The following is a 15695-nucleotide window of genomic DNA, read 5'->3' as shown; positions in this document are numbered from 1 at the left end:
GTACAAACCAAACAACACTGCAGCAACACCGACCGGGGCATCGGCGGATACTTGGGGAAAGGGAGGGTTAAGCGCCTGGGTCCGCCTGCGATCCAGTGCCAGAGGCAGGCTTTGCATGCATTTCCCCACGCACTGGGCTCCTTTCAGAGGAAGTGCTTGCCAACTGTCTCCCAGAAGAACAATTTAGTCTTTCAAGGCTGTCTCTATTTACGAAGCCCCGGGCTGGGCTAGCGCGGGCCGGGCCCACACAGCACCCTCAGAGCGACCTGGCTCCTGGAAGCACTTGCAGAGCTGAGTGCTGCGGACCTGGTGCCGAGGGGCCAGGCACATTCTTTCTCCCCTAAGGGCTGCCGCTCCCCCTGCCAGGAGACAAAGATGTCTTGCCCGAGGCCCTTCTTTCTCCATGCATGCAGTGGATACTTTATGACTATTATAAAAATAGTATAAATATAATAAATGACATTGTGCTTTCAATGGTTGTTTCTTAACCTCTTCTTGTTTACGTGGGATGAGCTCTCGAAGCTGGAGGCTCAGGCCTGGCTGGAACTCTTTTGTTGACATCAGTTTAACCCTGAAATAAACATGAGCTTAGCCTTCATTAAACATGATTCATTTTCTAATCATCGTGATTTATAGAAAGGGCAATGAGAGCGGCTAACAGGACGAATCGCTGTATATTTATTCAGTAGAGGGCTATGTCCATGAGAATGGCCTGGGAATCTTCCCAAGCCCTTCCAATCTTCGTTTTCCAACTTCCCAGCTTAGGGGAACACACTGGCCAAACTGCGAACTGCACTCGAGCAACCGACTCCCTCTTCGTGCTGACTGCTGAGAGCCGTGGAGAGGAGTTAGGGGTGGGGACGAGAAGCAGACGATGGGGAGAACTGTTCAAAGCTGGCTGCTCAACTCAGTGTTCACCCTGCGCAAAATGCTCTCTGATACACTGGGAAATACGCGTCTGGGCTCCTGGCAGGCACTTGACAACTAAGGATACTACCAGCATTTACATCAGCCCCCTGCATGCCCAGCACCCTGACCTACTCGAGAACTTGAATTATCTACATACCTTGAGATAAAAAGCCGGCAAAAGGCTCACCTTTTGTCAAGTGAGATAGAAGAGAAGAAATAAAGGTAGGTAAAGAGGAGACAGGAAGCTGTAGCTTCAGGCATAATCAAAGTTACCCGGCGTTACCCAGGCCTTCAGCCCCTACAGCAGTGTTCCTGTTTTGTTTGTTTTGCTGTTTTTTTCTTTCCAGACTCATCATGTCCCAGTTCTTAAGACTCTTATGGATGCTGTAAGTTCATAAACTCTAAGAGTTACACCAAAACTTCCAATTTCAAAAGAAACAGTACACGAATGAACTATTAAATGGCTACCACAGGCCTAAACTCCAAACACACAGAAACAGTTCAGATTTTAACCGATTTGGTAAAGTCAGCTTTTGTTTCAATCCACTCCTGGCAGACACTCTCATCTCAGGACACACAGCCAGGCACCAGCAGAGCGGTAGACGAGTCACAGGCTGTCCTCACACCGAGCACCCTGGCTCCCTCCTTGGGCTCCCTCCGGAGGACACGTCTGTCTCCCAAGGCCCTTGGCGGGCATCTGGCCTTCACGTAAGAATCCCACTGGCCTCCCCCAGTGTAGTCTGCAGTGACCCTCTCTGGGCGATTAAGTGTCCTCGAGTCCTTTACGGGGATCTCCTTGTACCTGTCTGGTGACATCAGGGCTGTCTTCAAAAACGTCTGCCTCAGAATTACTTGGGTGTCATCCTCCCAAGGAAACACAGCAACCGTGTGCTGTCAAACTATTAACATTGGCTTTTAACAGAAGTTACCAGGGAGCAGGGAAGAACAAATCTACCAAACACGACGGTGCTGCAAGTTTCTAGGGTCTGCACATCCTTGCCAGATCAGTCCACGCTGGGTTGGGCCCACGGCCAAACCGGTGAATGAGGCAAGTGTCCCAGGCAGGGACATGGAGAGTCTGTACCCAGGTCACTAGTAGACCCAACATCACCACACCTTTAATCTCCACTGTAGTCAGAGTTTGCAAGGGAATAGATTTAACACAGGACAAATAATTTATAGGATTATTTTATAATATTCACCCAAGAGATAAATGCAGAAGAGCCAAAGAGATCTGTCCATGCCCTAGAGACCCACAGGGTTGAGTTGGGGGCCTAGAGACCACCACAATGTCTCATGTAAGTCTCTACTAAGGATCTGCGCCGGGAAGGCCCAAAGGTCAGTGGTGGAAGCTAGAAAGTCTGCACCAGCAGGATGAAGGAGCTGTGCCAGCAGGCTGAGGGGTCTGCACTGGAGCCAGGAAGTGATGCTCAAGGTAAGGACCAGAGCTCCCCCAAAAAGAACCTCAGCCATCCTCAGGGACAGTGAGGACCCGAGCTCTTCCAGTGATAACAGCTGAGTTCATATCAGGAAAACCAGCGTGACAAGCTTCTCCAGGAGAATCAACAGCACACTATCTTCTCCTCCAGTTCTCCTTTTATGCTGTCGGCAATAATCCTCAGGTGGGCCTTCTGCACTCAGCACCACGCTGACTCAATTCATCTGGATGTTCCAAGTTGACCATTAGTTAATCCACCACAATCCCCCAATCCTGTTTCATCTCTCAAAATGTGAGATGATTTTAAAGACTGCTTAGTATCATTGCTTTTTTTCAGCCTGTTCAGGGTATTTATGTCCTCTTGGTTCACTTTGTACAATTCATTTGTGTCTAGACTTCTATCCATTTCTTTCAAATTTTCCAATTTTTGGAATATAAGTTTCAGAAACAGTTGCTCATAATCTTCTAGATTTTGGTGATTTAATCTTTTTCATTTATAATTGCATAGGTGTGGGTCTTTTCTTTCTTCCTTTTGATGAGTTTGGCTAAGGGTTTGTCTGTTTATTATTTTGATTCATTGGTTTTTTTTCTCTCAATTTCATTAATTTTCACTCTAGTATTTATAATTTCCTTTCTTGTAATAGCTTTGGATTTAGATTGTTCTTGTTTTTCTAGGACTTTGAGGTATATCATTAAGTTACTTATTTGAGCTTACTGTTTTCTGATGTGGGCACTCATAATTATAAACTTCCCTCTTAGGAATGCTTTCATTGTGTCCCATAGGTTCTGGTATGTTGTACTGGCATTATCATTTGATTCTAGGAGATAGCATACCTGTACACCAACAATGAACCACTAAGAATGAAATTAGGAAAACAATGTTATTCACAATAGCTTAAACAAAAATTAAATTCTTAGGAGTTAACCTAACAAAGGAAGAGAAAGAGCTCTATAACAAAAACTATAGTACTCTCAGAGGAAAACCAAGAGGATATAAAAAAATGGAAAGCTATTCCCTGTTCCTGAATAGGCAAAACCAATATTGTCATGATGACCATGCTACCTGAACTGCTTGCCATACTCCCCAAACTGTTATACAGATTTAATGCAATCCTGATCAAAAAACCACTAATACTTCTAGAGAAAACATTCCCAATATGCATCTGGAACCAGAAGAGACCTAGAATAGCAAAGGCAAGCCTGGGAAACAAAGGCAAGGCAGGAGGCATCACAATCTCTGACTTGAAATTATACTACAAAGCTGCTGTGATACAATCAGCATGGGACTGGCAAAGAAACCAGACCTAAGGATCAGTGGAACAGATTAGAAGATGCAGACGCAACTCCAAACACAATCAGTCACCTTATCTTTGACAAAGGGGCCAAGCATGTTCACTGGAAGAAAGATAGCCTCTTTAATAAATTGTGCTGGAAAAACTGGCTTTCCACATATCAAAGACTAAAACTATACCCATTTCGATCACCATGCACTAAACTAAAGTCAAAATGGATCAAGGGGGGCCGGGGAGACAGCTCCACAGCACAGCGCCTGTCTGGCAAGTGCAAGGTCCTGAGTTCGATTCCCTGCACCAGAAAAACAAAAACAAAAACAAAATGGATCAAGGATCTAAATATTAAAACAGAAACACTGAATCTACTGGATAACAAAGTAAGAAATCTTGAAGACATAGTGGTAGGCAGAGAGTTCACAGACAAAAACCAAACTGCACGAGAAATACTTCAAAGAATCAAAAACTGGGATCTTATCTTATTAAAAAGTTTTTGTACATCAAATCAGTAACAGAGTGAAAAAAATGCCCATGAATTGGGAAAAAATTTTAGCCAAGTGTCTCTCAGAGAAGGGACTTCTATCTAGAACACATAAAAAATTAAAAACAATCAGATTCCCCAAATTCAAAGACCCAGTCCAAAAATGGGCATCTGAGATAAACATATGCTTCTCAGATGAAGAAACACAAATGGCAAATAAATATATGAAAAAATATTCAACATCATTGGTCATTCAAGAAATGCAATTTGAAACAACACTGAAATTCCATCTCACCCCAGAAAAAATGGCTATCATCAAAAAACCAACCAATAACAAATGCTGATAAAAAGATAAAGTCAAGGCTTTTATAGGCAAATGGATGCAACTACAGACCATACTTTTAAGTGAAATAAATCAGACTCGCATGTGTAAACACTGCATTGTCTCCTTAGTGTAAGAACCTGAAAGAGTAAATAAGACCCAAAAGGTACAAAAGGCATTATGAAAGGGAAAGAAACTGCTCAAAAGGAAAGAACAACTGGGATGGAGGAAAGGAGGAAAGAATGAAGGGGGAAAATACACACACACACACACACACACACAAGACAGCTTAGATAATTGTACTACTAATTTCTATTAGTTTATTGAAAGGAACAGTTAGTGCTTATACTGTTTGATCAATTTTACATGCCTCTGTCTGGTAATCTGAGCATCTACATTGAAGATAACAATATGCAATAAAATAACTATTGTTAATTTCCTATCATCTTGTTTTGAAATTCTGTAGTGTTTTTGCTTTTTTTTATTATTCTCTTTAAAATAAAAAAGAAAATAATATCAAGAACATTTCTTATAGAACTAGAAAAAGGCATGCTAAAATGTACATGGAGCAAGAAGAGACCCACAGCAAAACTGGGCAAAAAGAACAAAATGGGAGGCAGCACAATGCTGCATTTGAAGTTATATTATAAAGCTACAGTGATAAAAACTACATAGTGCTGGCATAAAATCAGACATGTAGATCAATGGAACAGAATAGAAGGTGCAGAAATAATGCCAGTCACATTCAGTCATCTACTTTTGACAAAGAGGGAGCAAACTTACCCTGTAGGAAAGTCAGTCTCTCTAATAAGTGGTGCTGGGAAAACTGGCTGTCCACCTGCAGAAGACTGAGTCTAAACCCGTATCTCTCACCATGTACTAAACTTCAATTAAAACAGATCAAAGACCTAAATATTAGACAGAAACACTCAATCTAGTAGAAGACAAAATAGGTGATACTTCTGAAGACATAGGTGTAGGCAAAGACTTTCTCAACAGAACCCTAATTAAACAAGAAATAGCATCCAGAATCAACAAATGGTATTACGTCAATTTAAAAAGTTTCTGCACAATAAAAGAAATGACTAAGAGTAAAGAGGCAACCTATAAGACTGGAGAAAAATTTGTCAGCCCTGTCTTGTACAAAGCACTAATATCTAGAATATATAAAGAACTCATAAAAATTAGACCCTCACAAAATAAAAGTCCCAATCAATAAATAGACGACCTAAATGAATAGACACTTCTCAGAAGCACAAACGGCCAACAAGTATATGAAAAAAATCTTCAATATCATTGGCCATGAGTGAAATACAAATTAAGACAACACTGAGATTCTATCCTACTCCAGAAAGACTGGGTAGTATCAAATAATCTAATAATAACAAATGCTGGCAAGGCTATGGGGTAAAATAAACCCTTCTACAGCATTCGTGGGAATGTAAACCAGTATAAGCACTGTAAAAATCAGTATGGAGATTCCCAAAAAACCTAAAAATATAAATTCCATTTGACCCAGCTATTCCCCTTCTAGTCATCTTCCATGACAGTTAAACACATCATATTGCAGTGATCCACGGGTACCTGTGTTTATAGAAGCATAACTCATAATAGCTAAATCTTGGAAGCAGCCTATATGTTCATCAACAGAAGACTTGATAAAGAAAATATGGTGTTTACACACAATGGAGTACTACTCTGCCATAATCAAGGATAAATTGTGGTCATTTGTAGGAAAATGAATGCACATTGAAATAAGTGAAATAAATGAGATATATAAGCTTAAATATCACATGGTTTCTCTTATATGAGAAACCCAAAGTATAAGTAATAACAAGAGCAAACTAAAGATAGGTGATAGGAAGTAAGGAAATAGCTCTTTTGCAAATGGGGGCCAAGAGATGCAGGGAAGGGAGAGGGAGGGAAAGAGAAAGAGGAGTGAAAAGAATTAAGATGTGTTATGTACACAGATGACCTTTCCACAATGAATGCAGTCCTTATGCACTGCACACAGGTACCCATAAAAACTAAAACTGTGAGATGCTTGCTGCCTGCAGAAGTTCTTTGCAGCAATACAACACCTCTGCAGGGGACGGCACTTTACATGAGCTAGGGCAATGTTTGTTGAGTTCCCCATTTTTCTTAGTACGACCTGGCAGAATAAATTCAATAGGGCTCTGGCCTATTAAACAGGCTATTTGATTGGTATACATGGGTCTTGTATTTAGCTCTGTGGATTCATTTTGAAGCTTTATTTTACTGGATCAACTTCAAAAGTATAATCACTAATATTTTTATGGCTGTAATAGACTACAGCATTTCAGATTTGGGAAGAATAATCCTACTTTCAGACACTGCCTTAACCTTCCTGGAAGTGCACTCATCCTTGTCAAACAATGAGTCCTGGAGTTTGTTTTGGAAACCATTGCCATGCCACTCCTGTGTGCACAGATGGAAGACATCACTGATTCTCTTCCCTGATTCAACCTCAAGTCAAGATTCCAGCCAACCTTGGTCTCTCCCACACGCTCCTGAGTCCAGCTCTCTATGTCCTCCACTGGAAAACACTAATGGGAAAATTCCACCAAGGTTGGAGGGAATCTGTGAACAACCAGATGACCCTTGAGTCCACTGGGTTAAAAAGACAGGCTCACCCTGGAGAAACAAGACGCCCCCCCATCTGCGCCATCCCAGGAACACAGGTCCGCCTCCCACAGCCGGGACACAGTGCACAACCAAGAGTAGAGAGAGCCTGGCTGGCTCGCGGTGTCAGAGGTTTCAGTCCACGGTTGGCTGCATCCAAGGCAGCCATCGTGGTGGGAGGGTGTGGTAGAGGAGAGCTGCTCAACTCATGGCCTCTGCAAAGCAGAGAGCAGGGAAGGGCCAAGAGAAGGGGGCAGGGGCCCGACACAGTACCCAGGCCCCCCTACATGGCCCGCTGGACACACCCAGAAGTGTGCTTCACTAATCTTCCAGGCATGTGCCAAGCCAATCAAGTTGGCAATCAAGATGAGCCCCAACTAAGGCAAGAATCTCGGCAAATAATACCTGTGTAGCGAGGGCATCACAGCTCAGTAGTTAACAGGGTGTTGGCCAGGACCATGACCTAGGGAGCCTTGTGCAGAACCAGCACACACACTCCTGGGGTCTCCCCCACAGCCAAGAGACGCGGGGTCATGGGGCTGCTTCTTGGTCTCTGTGAGCGCTATTTAGATTTAGAGGTAATGTGATGTTGGTCCCAGCACAAGGCAGAAAGGAGGAGCCATTGACCTGGGACAACCCAGGGATGGACTCGGGCGTGGGGCAGCTACATAGCAAATGCTTTGCATCCTGTGGAAAGCAGGCTTTGCAGATTTCACAGCCTTAGAAGCTGCACCACCTGAGAGTTTTACAACCTCACATCCAGCTGGGCGTGGTGGCACACGCCTGTAATCCCAGCACTCGGGAGGCTGAGGCAGGAGAATTTCTGCAAGTTCGAGACCAGCCTGGGCTAAAAAGTGAGCTCAAGGCCAGCCTGAACTACATAGCAAGATCCTGTCTCAAAAAGACCAAAAACAAAGAGAAAGAAGAGAAAAAGAAAATAACCCCTCAGAAAACAGCATGCTGGGCAGGATTCCAAGTTGGTCTTTAAAAAGTACAAAACAAAAAATACTGGAATAATACAGACCACGAGTCAGTAGCATTTATTTTAGAGAGTTAGAATTACATTTTTAAAAAAGTGTTTTCCTCTATCTTATTTTTCAAATAACCCCCAACAGTCATGTATTATACCAGTGACAAAAAAAATCAATTCAGTGTGTATAAAAATAAGAATCACTCTCACTAGAGTGCCCACCATGTAACCTTGGAGCCGACCGGCACCGCCTGCGCGGGGTCCACGGCAGCTGTGCCCAGAAGCTGGATGTGGGGAATGGAGTCTCTGTGGCCTTGACCTTTGTGACGAACACCTCTGAAAGACAATATTCATCTGTGTGTGTGTGTGTGTGTGTCTGTCTGTCTGTCTGTCCATGCTCACCTATGGCTTGATTTTTTCCAACTCAGTCTTTGGGGCCAGTAGCAATGTATTGAAATTGTGCCTCAGGAGAGAGCAATGATTTTAAAGATAGCGATCCGAAAATCTACCAGAACAATTTGCAGGCTTCTGTTATCATAGTTAGGGGCAGGGCAGGGGCAGCAGGAAATGTACCCACCGCACTGCTCCGCTCCGACGTCTCCTGCCTGAGGAGCCACCTGGGTCTTAGCGACCCACCCCGTGGGACGAGACTCAGAGCTGGGAGAGGATCGTCTACGCCGTGCCTGTGAGAAATGCTGAGTGCACTTTCCAGTTTGTGACAATTCAGCTGAAAAGCAACTGTGTCAAGTCATCACACTGCTAGAACTGCTACTGTCTACACCGCAGGATGGCAGACCACACTCCCAAGGCCTCCCCCTGTCTGCATGCAGTTTATGAGCCACTTACGAGTTTAATATTGTCAAAAGGGTGGAAAAGCAAAGGAAAAATAGTTGGTGAAATGTGGCAGAAATATGGAATTCAAATTTCAGGGTTCATGAAGTTTTAAAACACCTGCTCACTGGCCCTACTCGAAAGCTCACCTGATCTACACCAGCGTTCTCAAGGTGGTTGGAAATATTCCTTGTACAGTGAGTGGTGCTTCCACTCACGAGAGCTTTTGCCTGTGAACAATTTGGTTCACAAAGAGAAGTGTTAAAGCAAAATGTTTTTGTTTGTGAACTCTGCCTCGGGCGATGGACACAACTGTGATCATCCTTTCCAGAATGACGGAATGAATTAAGTTCATGAACCGAGGCACCACTGTACTCCCTACTATCAGCTCTAGATGGCAGAAGAGACCCTTACCTGGCAGAGAGAAAGAACCCCAAGCCCCCCAGAATACGGTCCTACCAGGATATTTACATTTCCAATTAAGTCATCCCCTCAAAGGCTGCTCTTTCAACGGTACGAAGCATTTTTCTGTACACATGTTCAACAAGCCAAGAATTAAATGTCTGAAAGAAACTACAGGACTCTTTCAGGGCAGAAGTAGCGGCTGCACTGAAAACGAGCGTTCGTTCCCTCCAGCTAAAGTACACATTGTGTAATCTGCTCTGTCAGTGTGCCCGCATAAGCACTTCCCTGTCGGACTCAGGGCTGCGTCTCCAGTTTTCCAGGTTCACCCCAGTCGGGCCAGCTGGACTGAGAATTAAGTCAGTGTGTGTGTGTTGGGCATTAGCTTTTATTTTACTGAATTTAAGTGGTTTTGGGATTTGACTGACTGACGTATTGTATTTCTGCACTGTGCAGACAGAAACAAAGCAGCACTTTTATGGCCCAAGGTCCCCAGGAATGAGTGAAAGCACACACTCCTCTTGCGCACACCGCATCTGCCCCCCCCCCGTGCCCTGCACCCGCCTGCCCCTTCATCTTTCCTGTAACTTGCAGTTGAGGACTTCTCACCGTCGAGGAGGACAGCGGATTCAGCGGGGACAGAGGCTTACTCCTCACCAACGCCTTTGTCCAGCAATTTTAGCTGACATCGCCTCAGTACCTAATCCCCACGCAGTCCTTGGGACAGTCACTTTCCCTCAACGCCACACACCCTCACGCACCAGCAGAGTCAGCGACACCAGCATCTAATGTCCATGCAGCACGGAACATCCCCGCCTGACCCCTCTAGGGGTCGGGTGTTGAACATCCTCTAGGGGTCGGGTGTTGAACGGGGACCCACGCTGTCTAATCTGCACATCCACACATGTTTATGGGTGTCTTTGGCCTCCTTTGAATGAAGGCAATCCCACCCACCCCAACCTCACACACCTCTTTTGCGTTTTTGGAAGCTGATGTTAAAGGACCAGATCATAGGCTGTGTAGAACCCACACCGGGTCTTGTTCTGTCTTTCTCAGGGAGCACTTAAAGTGGTCTCTACCCCTTCCCTCTGCACCTTGGCGATCCATCTGAGGGCTGCCACTCCAGGACACAGATGTCACAAGTGCCTCACCAAGAGGAGATGTCAAGCTGCGACACCCTGGGGAGCTGAGTGTGATCACTGGCCATGTGCTGACCGCTTCTGTGAACTATGACCCCCCCCACCGCAATGACCAGCAGTGCAAGACCCTTCATTGCAGCCAGTACGTAGGAGCGCTTTCCAGTGGTGGCCAGAATCATTCTCTAATCTTTTTGTTTCCTTCACTTTCACTGGCCGGTGTTATCCTGTAAGGAGGTTCCCCTCTTTGACTGAGAAGGGCATAGAATCCCTCCAAAAATCAAAGTCTACTCTAAATTCTTTACCTTCAATCACATTCTCACAGTGAGGAGTTTGTGTAACAGTTACTGGGAACTGAGGCAAATTATCAGCTATTCCTCTCCCCATGGACAGTGGTATTATTATTTTTTAGTGTTTATAATGAACCCATTCTATTTTTGCTAATCATACTTTTGACCTGTGCACGCTGTCCCTACCTGGTTGCTGGAGACACCATTTAATTGTTCTTCAGTTTACAGTGTTCCTCCAGGAACCCTGGCGTCGGCCCCAGGTACCACAAACAGCAGCGCCCCTTCTTCCTGGCAAGCGGCACCTCCAAGAGAGGGGGCCCACTTTTTCCTTCTAGACTGAGTCATCTGATAAAACTAGGTGGTTGTCATGGCTTGTATCTAGATGTCCCTCAGAAGCCTCACACGCTCATAGGTTGGGCTGCTGAATCTGGCTGGAACTACAGTGTGTGAGTGTGGATTAAAGGTGTGTGGTAACTAAATTAGCCCATTGACTGGTTTAACATAGCTCTGGGTATGGATAATGGAAAGGCCCATCCTAGGTATGGGTGGCACCAGCCAATGGGCTTGTAGTCTGGATGAAATAAAAGAGAAAGAGAAGCTTGGTGCTGCTGCCTTTTGCCTGCCCTGCCACGGACTGTTTCTTCTCTGTGATGCCTCTCTGCCACGCCACCTTGCTTTGGAGTCAGCCAGTTATGGACTGAAATCTCTACAAACTTGAACTGAAATAAACCTTTCCTCCTCTAACTTGTGGGTGTCAGATATTTTGTCTCAGCAATGAGAAAGTAACGGAGACAGTAGCCCCACCCTGCCAAGATTTTGCTCAACACTGACGGTGATCCCAGTGGGTGGGGATAGTGCGGCCTCTCCTTCCTGCCCACCCCTCACCTTGCATAGTAGTCGTTGGGGGGCACAGCCTCCTGGAAGAACTGGAACTGGTACAAGTACAACCCAATCAGGTGCCCCGCCGTGAAGATGGCCAGCAGGACGCAGAGGCAGCTGAACAGCAGCGGGTCGAACGTGCGGCACCAGGACCACCAGGTGCACAGGCCCAGGAAGACGAAGAAGTACACGGCCGAGGTCAGCGAGGGCAGCATCATGCCTGGACACAGGGACAGGGGGCGTCAGTGACAGAGAGCTGGCGTGCCCTGCACTGCAGGCACGGAGGCTGGGACCTAAGGCATCCCTGCTTTGCCATGGTGACCATAGCTTAGCCATGTAAGCAAGTGCTGCATTCACTGTGGAAAACGCCATACAAAAGTGACAAGTTTCTAGGTACAAAGAAAGATGAGATGAGCAAGAGATTCCACTGTGGTCGGAGCCGAGGATAATCTGCTGTTGTCACCAGGAGAAGAGCGCCTTTCCTGGCTGGTTTCTCTTTCAGATGTTTCAGAACAACTGCACATCTGCTGCAATTTTATTACAGTTTTTCCTTTAGAATGATTTACCTTTTAATTTTTTTTGAGACAGGGTCTTGCTATGCAGTTCAGGCTGGCTTTGAACTTACTATGTAGCCCAGGCTGGCCTCAAACTCTCAGCAATCCTCTTGCCTCCGCCTCCTAAGTGCTGGGGTCACAGGTGTGCAGCACCATGTACCTGGTTTTACCTTCTTCTAGTTAAGTAGGATTCATAATAATATCATACTCTGGCAGCAAACGTCTCTCCATCTTCACCCCACCCCACAAAAAGGAGCTGCACGAAGAGGCCAGTCCTTTACAGATGTCAGAATGATTCTATTGGGCATCGGGAAGGACCCCTGATTAAAGTACTGGGTTTTACTTGTTGAGAAATTCTTTCTTTCCCTCTTTCTCCCAGTCACAAACAGCAGTGTCATTTCATTTGGCCTCTTCTGGGGGACCGCCGGGGGACGCGACCCGGAAGGGAAGATGGAGAGAACCCTGCTACAGGGAAGAAGGCTGCGCCTACATCCGGCCTGGAGATCGCCACTGCCGGCAAACTTCCCGGAGTTTGGTGTGGCTTCTCGGGCTCAGGGCTGACAGCTGGCCCTGGAAGGCAGGTGCGCTGTGTGGGTGCGCAGGCTGCCCGCTGCCGGTGTGGGGGACAGGGAGTGACAGTGATTCAACCTGAGCTCAGGAAGTGAGGCCCCGCGACAGCGAAAAGCAGGACTTTAAGAGGTGGTCAGGAACCCTCTGAAAGCGTACAGACTAGGAGAGAGCAGAAGCAGCTTTCTCAGGCTAGTGCACGAGGCTGGCTTCATGGCTGGTGAGGTGGCAGCTGCTGGTCTGTCCCTTTCCCGCCACTCACCCGAGGAGCCCAGGAGGATGGTGACCACCACCTTGCCGGCCGTGGTGATCATGTTGCCCACGAACTCCTTGAGCCGCGAGGCCACCGAGGCCAGCTGGCGGAGCAGCTTCAGCCGCGTGCTATCCTCTGGCTCGCCGTCCTCACCATCGCCCCCGTCCAGGTCCTCGTCGTCGATCAGAGCCTCCTTGGAGTCCATTTTTTCTCCTCTGGCCTGCGGAGGTGACAAACAGAAAACACCAGGTCCAGACCCCGCTGACACGCGCCGCCCTGCACGGCCCGGGCTCCTCCGAGCGCCCCTGAAGGTGTGGCAAGGACATCTCCAGCACAGGGCCTCTGGCCACCTCTCAGGGGCAGTAGTACTTGTGTTCTCTATCTTCCTTTTTCGAGGTATTAGGGGTTGAATTCAGGGCATCTGAGCTGCATCTTTAGCTCTTTTTATTGTGAGTTGCTAAACTGCCCACGCCAGGATCAACATTGTTATCCTCCTGCCTCAGCCTCCCAGAGTGCTGGGATCACAGGCATGCACCACCATGCCTGGCTTATGCAGGCAGCAGAAACTGCCCAGAGCATCTGTTTACCACCTGAGCTGTGCCAGTCTGGGTTTGTGCCAGCCAGGGCTTCTCTGTTGCTCCTCCCGATTGCCGAGAGACTCAGTGCCGCCACAGATCTGAGGGTGCGGGTGGCACGGCTGGGGCTCAGGCAGCCCCTGTGCTCTCTGAGGTTATCTGCTTGCCATTTCAGTATTTCCTGGCTGGGCAGGAGGAGCGGCCTGGGCTCCCCCTGCGGCATGTGCAGTGGCTTCCTGTCTTATCTCTCTGGGGAAGGGCACTGGCTCTGCCCAGGGCAGCAGGGTCCCTAGGGAGTGGGGGGAACCCTGCACCGCACACGTCATGCGTCTCATTTTCCACACAAAAGTGCTTTTTGCTCATCTGTCATTTTTAGAGACTAAACAGGAAATCCGTGTGGTGACATCTCTCCCTAGAGGGGCCAGGGTTTCTGAGGCACATGTACATGTGAGCCGCCATCTCCGGAGAGGCTGGGTGGAGACACTGTCCCCAGGCCCCCCAGGCCCGATGGACTCAGGAAGAGCAGATGGGGGGCTCCCGGGTCCCGGGTCCTCGGGGACACGAGCTCAGGTGTCCACTCCATGGCCACGAGCCACACCCAGGGAGAGCTTCTGTCCACACTGTGCCACGCCCCGCTGTCCACTCTCAGGGGACACACCCCTCCTGCCAACCCACACTGTGCCCGTGGGGAGTCCACCCGGTTCTCCACACGTCGTTGGCTGGTGACCTCCTGGGGGTGGACGCAGCGGTAGCAAGGCCAGGGCTCCGGTGCAAGGGGTGACACAGCTGGAGGGCCATGCACCCTTGCACCCCTGCTTTGTGAGCCCCTCAGGGCGGGAAGGACGAGGACAGCAGAGCCGGGCCTCTGTGCCCCTGCCTGGGAGGTGCTGCCTCGCGCATCCCCTGGCTCACTGCTCCCTCCTCCTGTGGCGATGCTGCCCTGCTGTCCACACACAGGCCAGCGCCGGTGGTCCTCCTCAGCCCAGGCCAGGAGAGGGGCCCAGGAAACATCCCCTCGAGGAAGGAAACTGCTTGAAAGGGGAGAAAATGACAGAAGGGCTGGGCGTGGTGGCACATGCCTATAATCCTAGTACTCGGGAGGCTGAGGCAGGAGGATGGCTGAGCATTTGAGGCCAGCCTGGGCTACATAGCCAGGCCCTGTGTCAAGAAGAGAAAGCAGAACAGAAAAAGAAAGAAAGGGATGGACACCCACACAGATGGGGACAAGGATGCCTGGTCCCCAACAGAACCTCTGTGACTTTCGCACACACATCCTGTGCTTCAGACATGGTCAAATCAAGGAAGCGTCAGGGCTGTAGCCTGGCCCTCAGTGTGGACACGCAGCCAGCGCTGGGCCTCCCAGCAAGTCACACAGAATCAGCCAGGATGGGGGTGCTTCCTAAATCTGCCGAGCAGAGTCTGCAGAGTGGGGTGGTGACCACAGCCTGTGGTCCCTCACAGGCCAGAGGGTCCCCATCTGCCCTGCCCGCTGGCTCAGTCCCAGGCAGAGTCCCCACACGGGGAGCCTGTGAGCGGGAGAGGAAACGTGCCGAGGCTCTGTCCCCATGCTGGGCACAGCTGCAGCCTGTGGGGGACTGAGGTTTACAGAGTCCAGTAGAACTGCCTAGAGCTGTGACCCCACCTGACCTCAACCCTGTCCGAGGCTTTGCCTCGCTTCTTCTACATGCTGAGCTCAATAGGGAGTCCTGGTGTTCATGACAGCACGATGGCTAGAGGACCTCACTGCATGCAGGCCACTGGGCCCAGAATACAAACCCGAATTCCACGTGTAGTCCAGAGAGCCACGCTCAGTGGCCGGGGAAGGGGCAGCAGGGGAGGGGACAGGAAGCACGGTGACCTGGCGAATGGTCAGTGGTGCTGTGCTGCACACTGCGAAGTGCCCCTGAGAGAGGATGTTACATGTCCTCAACATGAGGGACGTGCTCAGGTTGCAGACGTGTGGACATACGGCCCTGGCTACAACCCATAAACGTGTTATTATTTGTCAAATGAAAACAAAAACTAAACACTAAAAAAAATGTAAATGTTCCTGATTTCAAAAACCCTGTGAACCCAGTCCTGTGGTCTCTGCACACCGCAGCCTCCAAGTCCCACCTGCAGTCACCTTCATCCATGGTCAGCTCCATCCATGGTCA

At 48.2% G+C, this 15695-nt stretch overlaps 1 protein-coding gene across 3 annotated transcripts in view; it reads right to left on the bottom strand.

Annotated features, from left to right (window-relative positions):
• Positions 1-15695, bottom strand: part of Piezo2 (piezo-type mechanosensitive ion channel component 2) — a gene marked incomplete at its 5' end in the record, with an annotated part of 338525 nt that overhangs the window by 125789 nt on the left and 197041 nt on the right. For all 3 annotated transcript variants that reach the window (XM_013514699.1, XM_005372584.2, XM_013514720.1), the window contains 2 exon segments: positions 11597-11810; positions 12974-13184. In XM_013514699.1, coding sequence (XP_013370153.1) covers positions 11597-11810; positions 12974-13184 — 425 coding nt within the window.

The sequence above is a fragment of the Chinchilla lanigera genome, unplaced genomic scaffold, assembly GCF_000276665.1.
Source record: "Chinchilla lanigera isolate Chin_1 unplaced genomic scaffold, ChiLan1.0 scaffold00001, whole genome shotgun sequence".
NCBI lineage: Eukaryota > Metazoa > Chordata > Mammalia > Rodentia > Chinchillidae > Chinchilla > Chinchilla lanigera.
Note: the sequence above shows the minus strand (reverse complement) of the source record. Positions and strands in the feature narration are given on the sequence as shown.